The 14,828-nt window shown below is 29.6% G+C and overlaps 1 protein-coding gene across 3 annotated transcripts in view; it reads left to right on the forward strand.

Moving 5' to 3' along the window:
* LOC122497716 (transcription factor kayak) overlaps positions 1-14,588 on the forward strand; it is a 41,879-nt gene extending 27,291 nt beyond the window's left edge. For 2 of the 3 annotated variants that reach the window (XM_043604992.1, XM_043604990.1), the window contains exons 2-3: positions 10,445-10,849; positions 10,924-14,588. In XM_043604992.1, the coding sequence (XP_043460927.1) occupies positions 10,445-10,849; positions 10,924-11,487 (969 nt within the window). In that variant the 3' untranslated portion in view covers positions 11,488-14,588. Of the gene's footprint in view, positions 1-4,870; positions 5,165-10,444; positions 10,850-10,923 lie in introns of those variants that run through there. The other variant, XM_043604993.1, reaches the window with a different exon arrangement.
* The last annotated feature ends 240 nt before the right edge of the window (positions 14,589-14,828 follow it).

A 14,828-nucleotide genomic window follows, 5' to 3' on the forward strand; every position in this document is an offset into this window, starting at 1 on the left:
CAAATTTAATATTGTTAGAAAAACTGAATTATCATCGGCAACTATAATAATTGGAGGAAACATTCAATTTCTTCGTGGAAATTCCGCTTTAAAATTTTTTTTTATATTTACCACTAGAGATTTGAAATCTTTTATTGAATGACATTATCACATGTCCGGAAGAATACGTAAAACTGCTGATAAGAGCTTGTCAAATTTTTAAAAATTAATTATAATTTAAAAACAACATTCTTCTACCGAAAAAAGAGTTGGAGATTTTTTTATTTTTTTTTTATTCAACTTAATAATTTTATTTTCTGTATTTTATATTTATTTTCTTATTTTCTTCAGGGATGGCAACCGAAACCGAAAAAAAATATCTGAAACTGAAAACATTAAACCGAAACCGTATATTTTAAAAATTTTAAACCCTTTATTTTAAAACCTAAATTTCGTTTTTTCGGTTTTTAATATAAAAGTAAAACTGAGTAGAACTAAAAATGGGACATGGTATGTCTTATATTGTAAGCAATAAGTAGAGGAACCAAATTTGGTAATTACAAATAATTAATTTTAAAAAAAAATTTCTTTTTCAAAAATTTTCTTAAATTAATTATTTGTGATCAACCTGTAAAAATACACTAGTATACAGATTTTTAGCTAATCAGGTCAAATAATGTAGAAGTTTGGGAAAAAAAATATTCTTTCCACCCTTTTCCGACTACAAATTGAAGCAACCCTAGTAAGTCCTAGTAAATTTGTTCTAGTTAAAAATTCTGATTCTGAAGAATTTTTTCTCTTCTTACCTAAGGTTTTTCAATTAGTCATTATTCTTTACTAGTAATTAGTTATTTTTCACTAATTATTAAAACAATAAGTCAATCAAGATTTTACTGACAATAAGTTATTTTTTATTAATTAAGATTTAGAAAGTTTATTATTATTACACTTATTTGTTGAGAGCAAAATTTTAAGATTTAGAAAGTTTATTATTATTACACTTATTTGTTGAGAGCTAAATTTTAAGATTTTTTTTTTGAAATAGTTTTATGTTTCTTTAATTCTTGTGTAATGTATTTTATGACAAGAATTGCAACTTTATTTTTTGATGTGTATTTTTATAGACGAATGTTTGATTTTCGTTTATATTCTACGTGCACCTTGTTTAAAAATTCCATGATAGTAGCGGCTGAAAAAACAGATTCTTAATTGTAATCAGACACACTCGCGTGTTTTGTGTCAGAGACATTTAATACGAGCTTTTAAATAGCCATCATGTCTCTTCATTGTCTTATTATACTCATTAAAGTCCCAACAAAAGTATTTAATCACAAAATTTACCCAAAAAGTCAATGTATAAATATTTATATTTATTTTCTATTTTGTAGAAAATTTTGCATGTCACTCAAATTCTCAAATCCATGTAAACAAAGCAACACTTTTGACTGCACATATTGCTCAAATCTTTGATACTCATTATTTAAGGTTAAAAAATTAAATTTTATCACAATTTAATAACGTTAAATAATGTCTTTCTAACGATATCTGATAAAATGGACATAAACGGTTAAATGAACATAAAAGGTTAAATATGCATATACATATGAGAAATATTAAAAAAAAAACAAAAGCATACACAAAAGTCTAAGTTCTGGTATAATAATTTTACTTATGTAGTTTCAAATTAATTGAATTTTCAAAGAATGGCGTTTACAATTTTCATAAATAGATGAATATTGAAATTTTATAAAATTTCAATTTTCAATGAGTTTCATTAAAAATTTTAAAGATTACTATGATCCACAAGTTTTGAACGTTCAAATGAACGAAACACTTTTTATTAGAAATGTTTTTATAATTTATTGTTTGCAATAAAAATTAAAAACTTAAATTTTACACTTAGAAACTTTATAATTCATTTATTTTATATCGACAAAAAATTATTGTAATAAATATTTAAATTAAAGAAGAAAATAAATAAATTTCGTTCATTTGAACATTCAGAACTTTAGGATCATAGATTACTAAGGAGTAGTGTTTTTAAAAATTTTAATAATTCAAATACTTCTGAAATTTGTTAAATTTTTTAATATATATTTAATTAATTATTTAAAATAATGGATTTATTGACGCATTTTACTCAAAAACACTAAAAAAAAAATTGAATTTTGGAAAAATTATAAATCCCAATGGGAAATTTACAACTGGCAGAGTACTGCGCCAGCACTGGCAGTACTGGCAGCTACGCTGCCAGACAGCACTGGCATAACTCTGGGATGATAACGCTGTCTAACGCTAGCGAAGTACTGCCTGCCAGTGCTGCCAGACAGCGCTGGCGCAGCACTGGACCAGTGCTGGCTGAGAATATTGCCGCAATAAATGGTTTAAATTTTGTTTATAATTTTAATTTGTTTAAATAATTTATTATTTACAAAATTAGACAATTATGTTAAATTATTATAATTAAATTTAATAAAAATAAAAAATGAACAACTAAAAAGTAAAATATTAATTTTTTCAATAAATTTATATTTATAAACATTCATAAACTTTTTTTATAATTTTTTTCAAGTTTATGTCAAAAAAGCAATGTTGGCAAAGAGCGTTGTGAACAATTTTTCTATACTCAGCCAGCACTTGCCGCCGTGGCTTGTCCAAGCTTTGGCGAAACAAAAATTCTGTACTGCGCCAGCACTAATTGTCGAGGCTCGGCTAGACTACGCCGAACAATCGTCTGAGTACTAAGCCAGTGGTGAACATCGGCACTACACTGGCATTTCCCATTGGGATGATTACATAAATTCAATTAGTTTCAAAAGTAATCAAATTCTTTTCCAAAATTTAATTATTTTAAAAAGTTTTAATAAAGTTCTTGGCAAATCTCAATTTTTAAAAATGTTTAATAAAATTTTTGGAAAATTTCAATTATTTTCAAAAATTTTTCTCAATTTCATATGAGTTCTATTATTTATAATTTTTTTTATAAATTTCTTCGTCGAAAAATGTAATCGTTCTTAACAATTTTATTAAAAATCGTCAAAGAAATCAATTATTTAAAAATGTTTTAATAAAATACTTTATTAGAATTCAATTTTAAGAAATATTTAATTATTCAAAAAATTATTTATTTTTGTATTTAAATAATTGAATTCTCCTAGAATTTTCTAATAAAAATTGATTTAAAAATGAATTTCAGTTAAAATTTTAGATTTGAATATTTATTATTCAAATTATTCAAATAACATATTCGAATATTAAAAGCATTATAGCATGAATTTTAAGAAATAATTGAATTTAGAAAAGGTTTCAAATTAAATTCTCTGAAAATCTTAATTTTTTTTTTTTTACTCAAAAAGAGTAAAAAAATAAAGAATAATACACTGTAAAAAAGGGAGTTAAATTTTAACTCCCCAGGGGATTCTATAAAAGTCGCACCCGTTGAGGAGTTAATGCCAGGGGAGTTAAATAAAGAGAGTTAAAACTTTACACCCAAATGCTAACTCCCCAAGGAAAAAATAACTCGCGCGGGTGTTGAATGAAGGGAGTTAGAAATTAACTCTCTTTTGGAGTTGATTTTTAACTCGAAAAATTTCACTCCCAACTCCCGAGTCCGTTAACTCTCTAAATTTTTTACAGTGTATTATCTATCAAAACATATAAAAAAACAAAAGCATGCACAAAAGTCTAACTTCAAGTGTAGACAGACTGGACTGATTTCAATGACAAATCTTACTCAAAAATTGTTTAAAACATTCAGATTTATAGAATTCATTGAACCTAGTAACTATATAAATTTTCGCAAAAAATATTAAAAATTAGGCCAGTGACAACAGGTTCTTTGAGACCCCTTTCAAAAAAAGGACTTTTGCGGTGGTCATGATATCTTCTGACTGCTTGGTCTAAAATTAACGATCTTTTGTTAGTGGGCAAGTATGGCTCGTGATTAAACGAATGAATTTTTTTGTTGATTAGAATAATAATAAGATTATTTGCGTACGTGAAAGTGAGATTGGAAATTAGGGAGTAGTCGTTGGTTTCTTAAAAATATACTCTATATCTGATTGCTATTTGATTTTCAGGTTAAAACAAAAGTTTCTTGACTCATGGCAACCGCGACGAAGCAGTTCCATGATAGCCGAAAGCGTAAAATAGAATAAATTACTAGTGCAAAGTGTAACCCAATCCTTGGTTCTTTTCCTTCAAATTAGTATCCCAAACAGAAATTTCATTACATTTAAATTATATTATACAGTGCATGTGTTGCTTGCGTTTTAGTCCATTGCGCATGAGATGACGAATGCAACCATGCTCGAATTTCCTTTACAAGTGGTATAGTTTTCTATGAACGCTGATAATAATGATGATATGACGGTGATATGTGATACGACAATTATATGAGGATTCACGCAATTAAAGAAAAAACTGGTGGGAACTACTTTTAATGAAAAATCAGAATCCCTATTTGGGATACTGTATTTCCAAAGATAATAGGACGAGCGCTGAAGGTGCTCTATAAAGGTGCTTCTAAAGAACATTGACCTCATTTTCTTTTTTAAAATATTCGTGTTAATTTGTAACAAACAATAACAAATGTTGCACTGTTTTAAAAGAGTTGGATACTAAATGGTTAAAAGATGCAGACATGGACTTGTCACTTGAAATCAGTAATAGGTATGTGCTTTTCCGTTGACAAAATAATCAAGACTGCCAATTGTATGTCATCGATTGTTTTTAATTTTTATTTTATCAAAGTAGCCAATAGCTCTACTGGTAAATTCGCTCCCTCTCTTTATTTGTTTGCGATGCGTACGCCGAAAATTGAAACGTTATTTTTGGCAATGTTGGGCAGAGGGATTGGCCACCTTTACAAACGAAAATTGAGATTCAGTGTTAGAGAGGCACTTGCCAGAGACACTGACGACTTTCGACGTCGCCGTTTGCGACGACGAATGATTCTTTCGAACGAACAAATAATTAAAGACCAATTTGCGTATCATTTTTTAAAATTTTTATAAAATCCAATTTTTAATTATTTTTTATTTATTGCGAGTAACATAACGAATATCTTCTTCTGAGAGTAAACCAACAGGAATTTCTGTGCGTGTAAAGAAAAATGGCTACTTCTACTTTGGATCCAGTTGATGTCGCTAATATAATTGCTCAAGAGCTATTTTATCAACATCAGGTACATCTATATCGTAGAGTGCTGTTTTTATAAAGAAATATTGGTGAAAGGGAACTTGACTCCTTCTATTGTGCATAACCCTTTAAGTGAGTTTATTTAATTTCTTTTTGTTGGAATTAGTAACCAACTCGAGTGGTCAGAATTTAGCATAAGTATTATCATGAAAATGGGGAGTTTGCATTTTTTATTTTGTATCTGGCGAAATAAACTTTTCTACGTCTATTGCTTCTGGTCAGTTTTAAAATAATTTTTCAACTTTTGGTTTAACTTATCTAAATTGAATTTCATTCATTACATTCTTATTCTCATTAAAAATGATGAAATTCAAGGTATTCTGAAAAGATAGTTGATTTTAATAAGCGGAAAAATGAAATTTTTTATTTGACAAAATAATGAGAACGAGATGTTAAAATATTTGTACGTGAAAGTAAAATTGGGACAACTAACTCAAGAACAAGTCAAGTTCCCATTGACGTGTAATTACTATGAATTTTCTCGAAAGAAGCAGCAGCGTTAAGAAGAAGGTAGTAATTATTTGCTGAATAGTTTTTCTTGATTGCTTTACTCCTTTTGTGTGGTATAGTTCTTTGTCTGGTGTGTGCAGTGAAAACCAAGGCAGATTAGAGCATCAAATGCATTTATTTATAGAATTGCGGAGCCCGAGTGCGCGTTTCGCACATGGCAGAACGCTCGTTTCTCGCTCACTATACACGCACGATGCGCTCACTGATTGCATGTGTAGTATGCATGTAAGCAACTTGTCTCTGGCTAAGTTTTGTTTATGTGTATTCGAGAGGGAAAAAATACGTAGGCATGGCATGGCATGCATTGCGAAACGGAAGACGTGTACATGCCAGATAAGCGATATGGACAAAAAAATCATCCCAGAGAGAGAGAGAAAGGACAAAATATCGCCTCTGGACACAACACCAAAAATGTTCTGTACCGTCTAGTTTAATTTTGATGATAACATTTATTAAGATTCAAAATTAATTTATTTCACAAACCTCAGATGGTGTCTGAGTTATAGGTCTTATCGGGGGACATATAATTAGTAATCTTTGAATCTAATTTTTGACTCTAGTCAACTCTATGAATAGTGCCACTTCCCCTTAGTTTTACTCGAACGTCATCCCCATTTTCGGGATCACAGTCACGAGAAAAATCTTATCTATCTGCGGCACCATTCATAGAGTTGACAGTATTTTAAAAAATATTCTATCATTTTATACAGCTTTTTGAGATGCATCTTTTGACTTATTAGTAAGGGCTAACACCACTCTGAAGTCAGTAAAAGATCTATCTTTAATAATTTATATTTACAGGGTTGGTTTGTTAAACATTATTATTATTAACTATAATAATCGTCGTATTCATTCTTTCATTCTGTCCAGTCTGTCCACACCTGAAGTTAGTCATGATTATGCTTTTGTTTTTTGATACTTTTTGATAGAAAATATTAAACTACTTTCATTTTTTTAAATTTATTTACATTATTTTCATTTTTTAATTAATTTTAAAAAAATCTTTATTATTCTACAAAAATTATTAAATGCATTTGATTATTTTATTTTTTTGCGTTGAAGTTACAAAAAACAGAAATTCAGAAAATTAATAAAAACTTGGAATATTGTTAATAAATTGTCATTAAAAAGAGAAATCATTCAAAAAACTTTCAAAAAAACTTATTTGTTTTGCAAATCAAAATTGAGCAGCTCTCTTTTCTTATCTTTAAAAAAAATTAGAAAATTGATAAAAAATTAAGATTAGGGCATAGAATATATTTTCTATATTTTCTGTTTCTTAATCGCAGTTTGGTATATTCACAAAATTAGGAGTTTCCTATGGAAAAATAAGACAATTTTTGCAAAATGCCCATTTCTAATCACAATTTTTTAATAAAATCTTTTTTTCTTTGAAAAATGGAAATAATAATTTTCATCATTTCAGAGAATTTTCAGTTTCTTTTTGAAAAGTTTATACTTTTTAATTACAATTTTAACGAAATATATTAATTTTTTTTAAATAAATGAAAAATTTTTTAATGTCTATTTTATAATCACCTTTGTTGTACAAAATTTTCTGTTTTTTTAAATATTACAAATATTTTTTACATGTGCACCTTTTTTTTATTAAGTTTTCGTACTTATAAGTCAAAAAAATTTACATAATTCCAATTGAAAAAAAAAATTTTCACGATTTAAAAAAAATGTGAAAAAAACTATTTGAAATTTTACTACAAAGATAGGTCTTTAGTTAAGTCTTGAGAGTTTTTTTAACTCACAACTTTTTTTAACTTATTAAAAATCAAAAATCTTCCAAGCACAAACAATAGTTTTAAAAAATGACTTAAAATATTTGACCATTTAAACTGAAAACTGACTGATTTTCTAAATCAGTCTTTCAAATGAAAACTTGACTGAATCAGACTTGGAAAATTTTTACAAAATTGTATTTAAAACCTTTTTAGAAATCCGTCTTTCCTGCATAAAAATCTGAAAATCAGAATATTAAGCGAAAAGAGAAAAATATTGAGTATCACCAAAGATATAAACCAAAAACCGATCAATGAATTTGAATTAGATTTAAAAAGAGCTTTAAAAATGTCCGATTGAATTGTTTAATTTATTTGAAATTTATTATCTATGGATGTTTTGGTGTTCTGCTTATGTGCATTGAAAAAGTAACAAGTAAAGTATCATCCTAAATTTTAAGCATGCATATATATTGCAGGCATCACAGTTGGTCCCCTTTACTCCTTTTATCCCCTTGGTGATTTGTCCCCTTTTACTGATCAGAAATAAAAATTTTTTATTTTTTTTAAAAATATATTTCAATGTATAATCATAAAATTTAGATTCAATTTTTGAATTTAGCATGTTATTTTTTAATTCAGACTATTGACACCACGACGCAATATAAATTTTTTTTTACTGTTTGCGACTTAAATAATACACTCGGATCGCAAAGTTTCAGTACATTTGAACTATTTGCTTTTAAATGCTTGCTTCACTTCAAATTCAAAGATTTATATAAAAATTGATTTAAAAGCTATTAAACTAGGATCATTTTGAGGTTTATTAAATTCAGAATCAAATGGGCCCAAAATATAACCAATTTAATAATGTAAATATGAAAATATAGTTAATTATTGATAAAATCAATGAATAGATACGACGAACTTGCAATTTATATTGTATAAATTAGAGATGAAATACTATCAATCTATCCAAGTCAGGTTAAAATAAAAACACTCCGTTTTAACGTTTCGACGATACAATCGTCCTCTTCAGAAACGAAAAAAAAGTTGATATAAAATTTTGTTCAATCAAATGAACGTGTACATTGCCGGACGAAGACTGCAATTTATATTGTTTAAAAAAAATCGCTATTTTCACAAAAAAATCTCTATCTTTAAAGAACTATATTTTCATATTTACATTATTAAATTGGTTATATCTTGGCCCATTCGATCTAAATGTATTAAATTTCAAAAAAATCCTAGTTTGATTTTATTATATTAAAATTGAATCATTTTTTTAAAAAAAACTCTGTAGAAGCGATATGATAAAAAATTAAAATGATATGTGCAAATTGTATAAACAAATAAATTTTTGTAGGTTTTAAATATTTTTTCTTGAAAATTAATGTTTGTTTTTCCGAAAATTTTATTAATAATAAAATTTTAAGTTTTTAAATGTTATAAATGATTATTTTTTTTAAAGACTGCATTTCTTTGGATGAACTTTCTTAAATGGCTATAACATTCCGATATAATAGAAATGTTTATAAAAAAGATATATCGAAAACACTTAAATATAATTATTGTATTTTTCTATTGTTTAGGTGATGTAAATATTTAAAAATTTTCTTTATATTAAAGTTATTTTCTATCAAAATAATGTCGACCATGTGCTTGTGACCATTTCTTATTGGAAACAAATTCAGTAAACACGCCGCAAATGTAGGGTCGAAGATAATCCTTCCACTCTACCTCCTGATGTGTGACGTCAGTTTGTGCACATTGTGTTTGAGGTGTTCTTAAAATTGCTGATCCTAATCAGCGATAAGAAAGGCAGTCCGCTTTAAGATAGATAATAATGGCCGTTCAGCCTTCTTGTCGTCATATAACGTGTTTAGACTTGTCGAAATAGGCTTTGACGAGTCCCATCACGTCTTCAGAGATCGGAAAGTTACGTTTACAATATTGAGAGCAAGGTGAGCTTGCCGGATTGTCTAAAATGTTGAGAACTCTTTTATTGTGTTTACTTGAATTTAAACTGATTTAAACAAATACAATATGAAGTTATCAAATTTTCCATTTAAATGGAAACTCTTTGTAAATAATTAATAACTTTAAACTACTTAATAATAACATTCATGGTTCTTATATTAAATTAGGAAAACGACATAATTTTTTACGTTTAACAATATTTATTCAGGCGTAAGAAAATGCTTATTTGAAGAGCGTAGAAATAAATTAGTTGTTGCCAAAAATATTTTCTTAAAAAACTGTTAGTTCTGAATACAACCGCAAAAGAGAAAGTACAGACAAGTCGAGCTGAAAGACAGTCATGAAACTTTTATTGTTTTTGGGGGCTGAGCCGGCGCGGCGCGACGCGGCTGTGAGTGGGCGGACTTCCCGATTAAATTGGTATTCGAGTGGTACTCACAACAGTAATTTTAGCGATGACACTTGTCGTGCACAATACCGGCCGGCTGACGTCGACCTGATGTTATTTACTTTACCTGGCACGAATATACATATCATATCTCAAATATATATATATACCTTTAGTGAGCTTGCTTTTCCTTTCAAGTGTTGGATTAGAAAAGTAATTTTTTAATCCTCTTTTTTTCTCCTCTTCTACGTGGAATTTAAATAGAGAAAGTAGATTTATACTATTCGTCTTTACTTTTTGAAAAGATTTAGTTTCAGCAGGTAATTAACAAAGGGGAGACCGAAAGGTTATGTAATAACCTTCATATTATTGCACGTCTTTTTTTCAAAAGTAAATTCCTAGTCAAATATTTAGTTTCCGTAATTAATTGAACGAACTCGATAAATTGTCTAATGCTTTCGAATATTTGTGGTAATTTTAGCGATGATATAGAGCTAAACGTGTAGGTAAGCTTATAACGTTTCGTTTGACACGAGCGATAAGTTATCGGACGTAGGATCATATTTATTTTTATCTCTATACATTGAAGACAATGTGAAACTTGTTCCCGCTTGTCACAGAAAAGTAGAAAAGAAATGATTTTTCCGTTTGCTTACAGCTCGTGTCTTTGGACGGCTTGCACAGTGGCGTACCTACTAGAACGACGCCCACACTTACTCCAACGACCCTTCGGAGTATTGAGCAGACATTTCTGGAGCTGACGAGCGAGTCTGCCTCGCACAGCAGAGAAGCTGGATTCGTGCCACCGCTGGTGGAGCCGTCGCAGCCGACTCCCGCCCAAACTCACAACGGCGTCTTGAGCCACAATAACCTCGAGAGTCACCAGACTCAGGCGCAGCCTCAGCAGCAGACCAGGCGAAACATGGGAGGCAGGAGGCCCACCAGGACCATCGGCATGTCGCCCGAGGAAGAGGAGAGGCGACAGGTTCGCAGAGAGAGAAACAAAATGGCAGCGGCCAGGTGCCGCAAGAGAAGGATGGACCACACCAACTCCTTACTCGAGGTGAGTTTCTACTTTCAAGTCTTCTCAATAATAGTTTTCGTATGTGCTAACGAGAAAAAACTCGTCTCTTTCAGGAAACTGAGGGCTTGGAACAGAAAAAGCAGAGCTTGCAGGACGAGATCAATCAGTTGAAGCAGGCGAAGGACGAACTGGAATTCATCCTCGAGACTCATCGGTCAGTCTGTCGGCTGAGGGCCTCTTCTCCCCTCGACGTCAAGCCAGTGATAAAGGCCGACATAGTTGAGAATCCGTTCATTCAGCCGGCGAAACGCGACCCCATTTGTGCCCTCAGACCAAACAGACCCAACTCCCTGCCTGTCGGATTCGACAACAACAATCGTCCCAACACCCTGCCCATTTTCGCCGAACCGAAGGAGCGACAGGACCATTCTCTGCAGTTCAAAACAGTGGAGACTCCCTCCTTCATGAAGACGACCTCGGAAGTTGCTGGCGTTCCCATCACCACACCCTCCAGTGGAATGCCCTTCAACTTCGACTCACTGATGGACGGCGGCACTGGACTGACGCCCGTTTCCACTCCACTAATTCCATCCTGCTCCACTCAGCAAAGAAGCAACCTCTCAGCGGTCGACCTCAGTTCACCGGACGCAAATCCACCGAAGCTCGTCAGCTTGTGACGCCAGGATTTGGAATACGGATCCCATGAGGAGGATCTGAAATAAACTCCTCATAGCAATGCAAACTTCATTTCACCGTCGCGTCGAGTTGCCATAATTCAGTCCTACCCAAGTTCATTTAGCAATTTTCATCTTAATCGCACAGATTTAGAAATATTTTTCCAACGTTTTTTTTCAATTCCAAACTTTACATGAGGTGGTACAATTTCAACTACTAGTTATTATCTATATAATACCCCAAAGTTTCCTTTCTGGCCCTTCATTAAATATTAGCTACTGATTCGGCCCCGAATCGAAGCTAAACTATTTTTTTATTATCTTAATAGGGTGCCTTAATAGTAATGAATAGTACAGTGGCCGATACTTTTGTCAGTCTTTCCAAATTGTGAAAATAGAAATATCCAAAATATTACAGAAATTGTTGAGGAAAAAATTAAATATTCAAATATTACAGCAACTTTAAGTTACTAAACGCTGCACAGCATTTTTAAAAATTTCTGTTTAAAGGTATGACGAAATATCTTGTTTTTAAAGTATTTGTTAACATCAGTCTGTAATGAAATGTTTCGGTCACTAAATTTTTTACCCTATTTATGAATATTGTGTTAAACACATTTTGTACAGCGAAAAAATAATCATTCACAATGGTTATATTTTTTCGAATTTACTTGAAATGAAATAAAGAGTAAACTTTCCAGATTTTGACAATTGAGGATAGTGAGATAATTGTATAGCAATTAGCACAAGTTAAATTGACAGTATCTTTTGTTGCAAAATTAATATTTAAATATTAATTAAATTATTATCTTTAGTTATTGATAACAATAAAAAATACTTCTTATTAATTATGTATACAAGTTATTTTTAGTCTATTAATTTTGTGAGAGAATTCTACTTTTTTGGTCAAGAGTGTATTGAAAAATTCATAAGATTAAATAATAAAATTTGGCACATATGTTGGAGTGATATTTTTCGTTGAATACAAATTGATACAAATTTTTACATTCACAAAATGCTTATTGCAAAACAAATGAAATTAAATTTTAATAAATAAGACTTAATTTTGCATAATAAAATTAGAAAATTACCAAAAATAGTCCTATTTTCCATTGAATATGATAGCCTTATTTTTTTTCATTTCTAAATCTGAATATGATATTGAAATTAAAAAAAAATTTTTGACTGATCCAATATTAAAAAAAAACATATTTTTTTGAAATTTGGATATTTCTCCATTTTTTAAGTATTTAAATCGATATACATTAAGACTTAAAAGTGTTAAATTTAATAGAAATTCTTTATTTTTTCACAAATTTTTTGAAAAATAAATTTTATGAAAATACACCAACTTTTGTAATTATTATTCGACTTTTTGAATTTTGATGTCCGAATCTGATTCGAGGAGTCAAAAATTAAAAGGTTAAACATTTCAAGATAAATTAAAAAAAAAGATTTACTCAGATTTTCTACGCGTTGTAATTTTATTCGTCATATGTATTCTTGTGCATTTTTTCTCTTTTTTGTGCTGTTGAAGTGATTATACAAAGTAAAGGGGGTTAAATAAAGTAAATTATTTCCCAAGCTATTTTATTAAAATAATGAAATATTAGCAAACAAGATAATAGGCAATTAAAATTATTCAAAAAAGATTTTTATATAATTGTACTCCTCATGCATGGCATATATAGAATATATATAAATATATAGATATATAATTTTATAAAAATGGCAGAACAATTGTAAGTTTTCAAGAAAGAATGTTTTAATGAATTTTGTCAATCAGTGTCAAGATATTTCTATGCATATTTCGATGTACATTCTCAAATAGCAATAGTTTTATACTCTGAAGATAAGGTAAAAGTAAATATATACCTATTAAATTTCCGTATAGAAATTAATATTTTAAGGAGAAATAATACAGAGAGAAGAAAAAAAATTTGTATTTTTAAATTTTCGAATTACTTTTTGAACGGTAATTGAAATAAATTGCAGACTTACCTTTCTCCGATTGTTATTGTCCAACTTTTCTCCAAGGAGAATTGTAATATTGTCATAATCTTAAACTACTTAATAATATTTATCGAAATTAAAAACTTTGACAGCCTGTTGTAGTTGGGTTGTAGCTTCTTTAAAATTGGACGTAAATTAAAATTTATTTACGTTGCAATTGAATTGTGGATTTTGAATTTATACGCGAGTTTGAGGTTATGTTGATAAACTTTTTTAATTTATTGTGAATTATTTGAGGCATGTGCCTAAATTAGTAAATTTGCCTATTTAGCTGAAAATCGTATGGAGTTAATGATTTGTAACTGTAGTATTTGTATTTGTATTTGAAATTAAGAGTAAGAGTAAGAGTTAAGCTGGGTACATAATGATATTTCTACAGTGAAATGATTGAGCTGTAGGGAAGAAGCGAAGCAAGGTTCGCTTAATCAATCAACAATAATGTGAGAGGTGGTCGACACCATTTAGTCCCATTTACAGAGAACTCGTTGTCTGTATGCAAGTGATAAAGTGTATTTAATTCTCCTTTGATTACATGGAAGCTAGTTATGTTAAGTAAGAAGCCAATTTTTATATTATTAATTATACACGAAACAAGTTAGACGTTAAGGAGACAATTTAGCTCAAGAAGAAAGTTTTCACTACTTTGTAGATTTAAGAGATTTGAAAGAAGTCCTGATTTTAAAAATTGACGACTTTAGGACAATAAGAGCCGGATCAATTAGAAGCGGGATTGAACTTCTTCTTTTCTTTCTGCTAAGAGATGTTCACCGCCGCTCAAGCCTCGATCACAAATATATAATATTATGTAACTCTTCAATCCCTCCATACATAGAAATGTAATATATTTTGTAATGATTTCATCTTGGAGCAATATTAATATATTTATAAACGAGAAGAAGGTGCTGACGATGAAATTAAATTATCTCGAATAGAAAATGCTAGCGATCTCTTTTCAATTTAACATTTTTTAAGTCTGCATCTTCTTGGTCGCGACATGATTACTCGGCAATTTTATATTAAGAATTGTAATACTGAATTATTCAACATTTATATTGTTTAGTTCAAAATAACAATAAATGGCCTTCAAATTACATATTCCTATTTTGTTTTTATTTCCTTTAAAAATCATCTGGAAAACTGAGTTTTTAGCACCTCTTTCACTTTAAAATTACATTTTTCGAGAAATTTTTATTTCGTGATTTTGATAACATCAGAGTATTCCAATTAGATAGAATGGCCATATATAAATATTGGCATTTATGTCATAAATTTATAATTTTTCGTAGGCGTTGAACCAATAAATTGTTTAAATTCTTTGAATTAAGAACCCT

This window comes from Leptopilina heterotoma, unplaced genomic scaffold (genome assembly GCF_015476425.1).
Source record: "Leptopilina heterotoma isolate Lh14 unplaced genomic scaffold, ASM1547642v1 Lhet_135, whole genome shotgun sequence".
In the NCBI taxonomy this organism is placed as follows: Eukaryota; Metazoa; Arthropoda; class Insecta; order Hymenoptera; family Figitidae; genus Leptopilina; species Leptopilina heterotoma.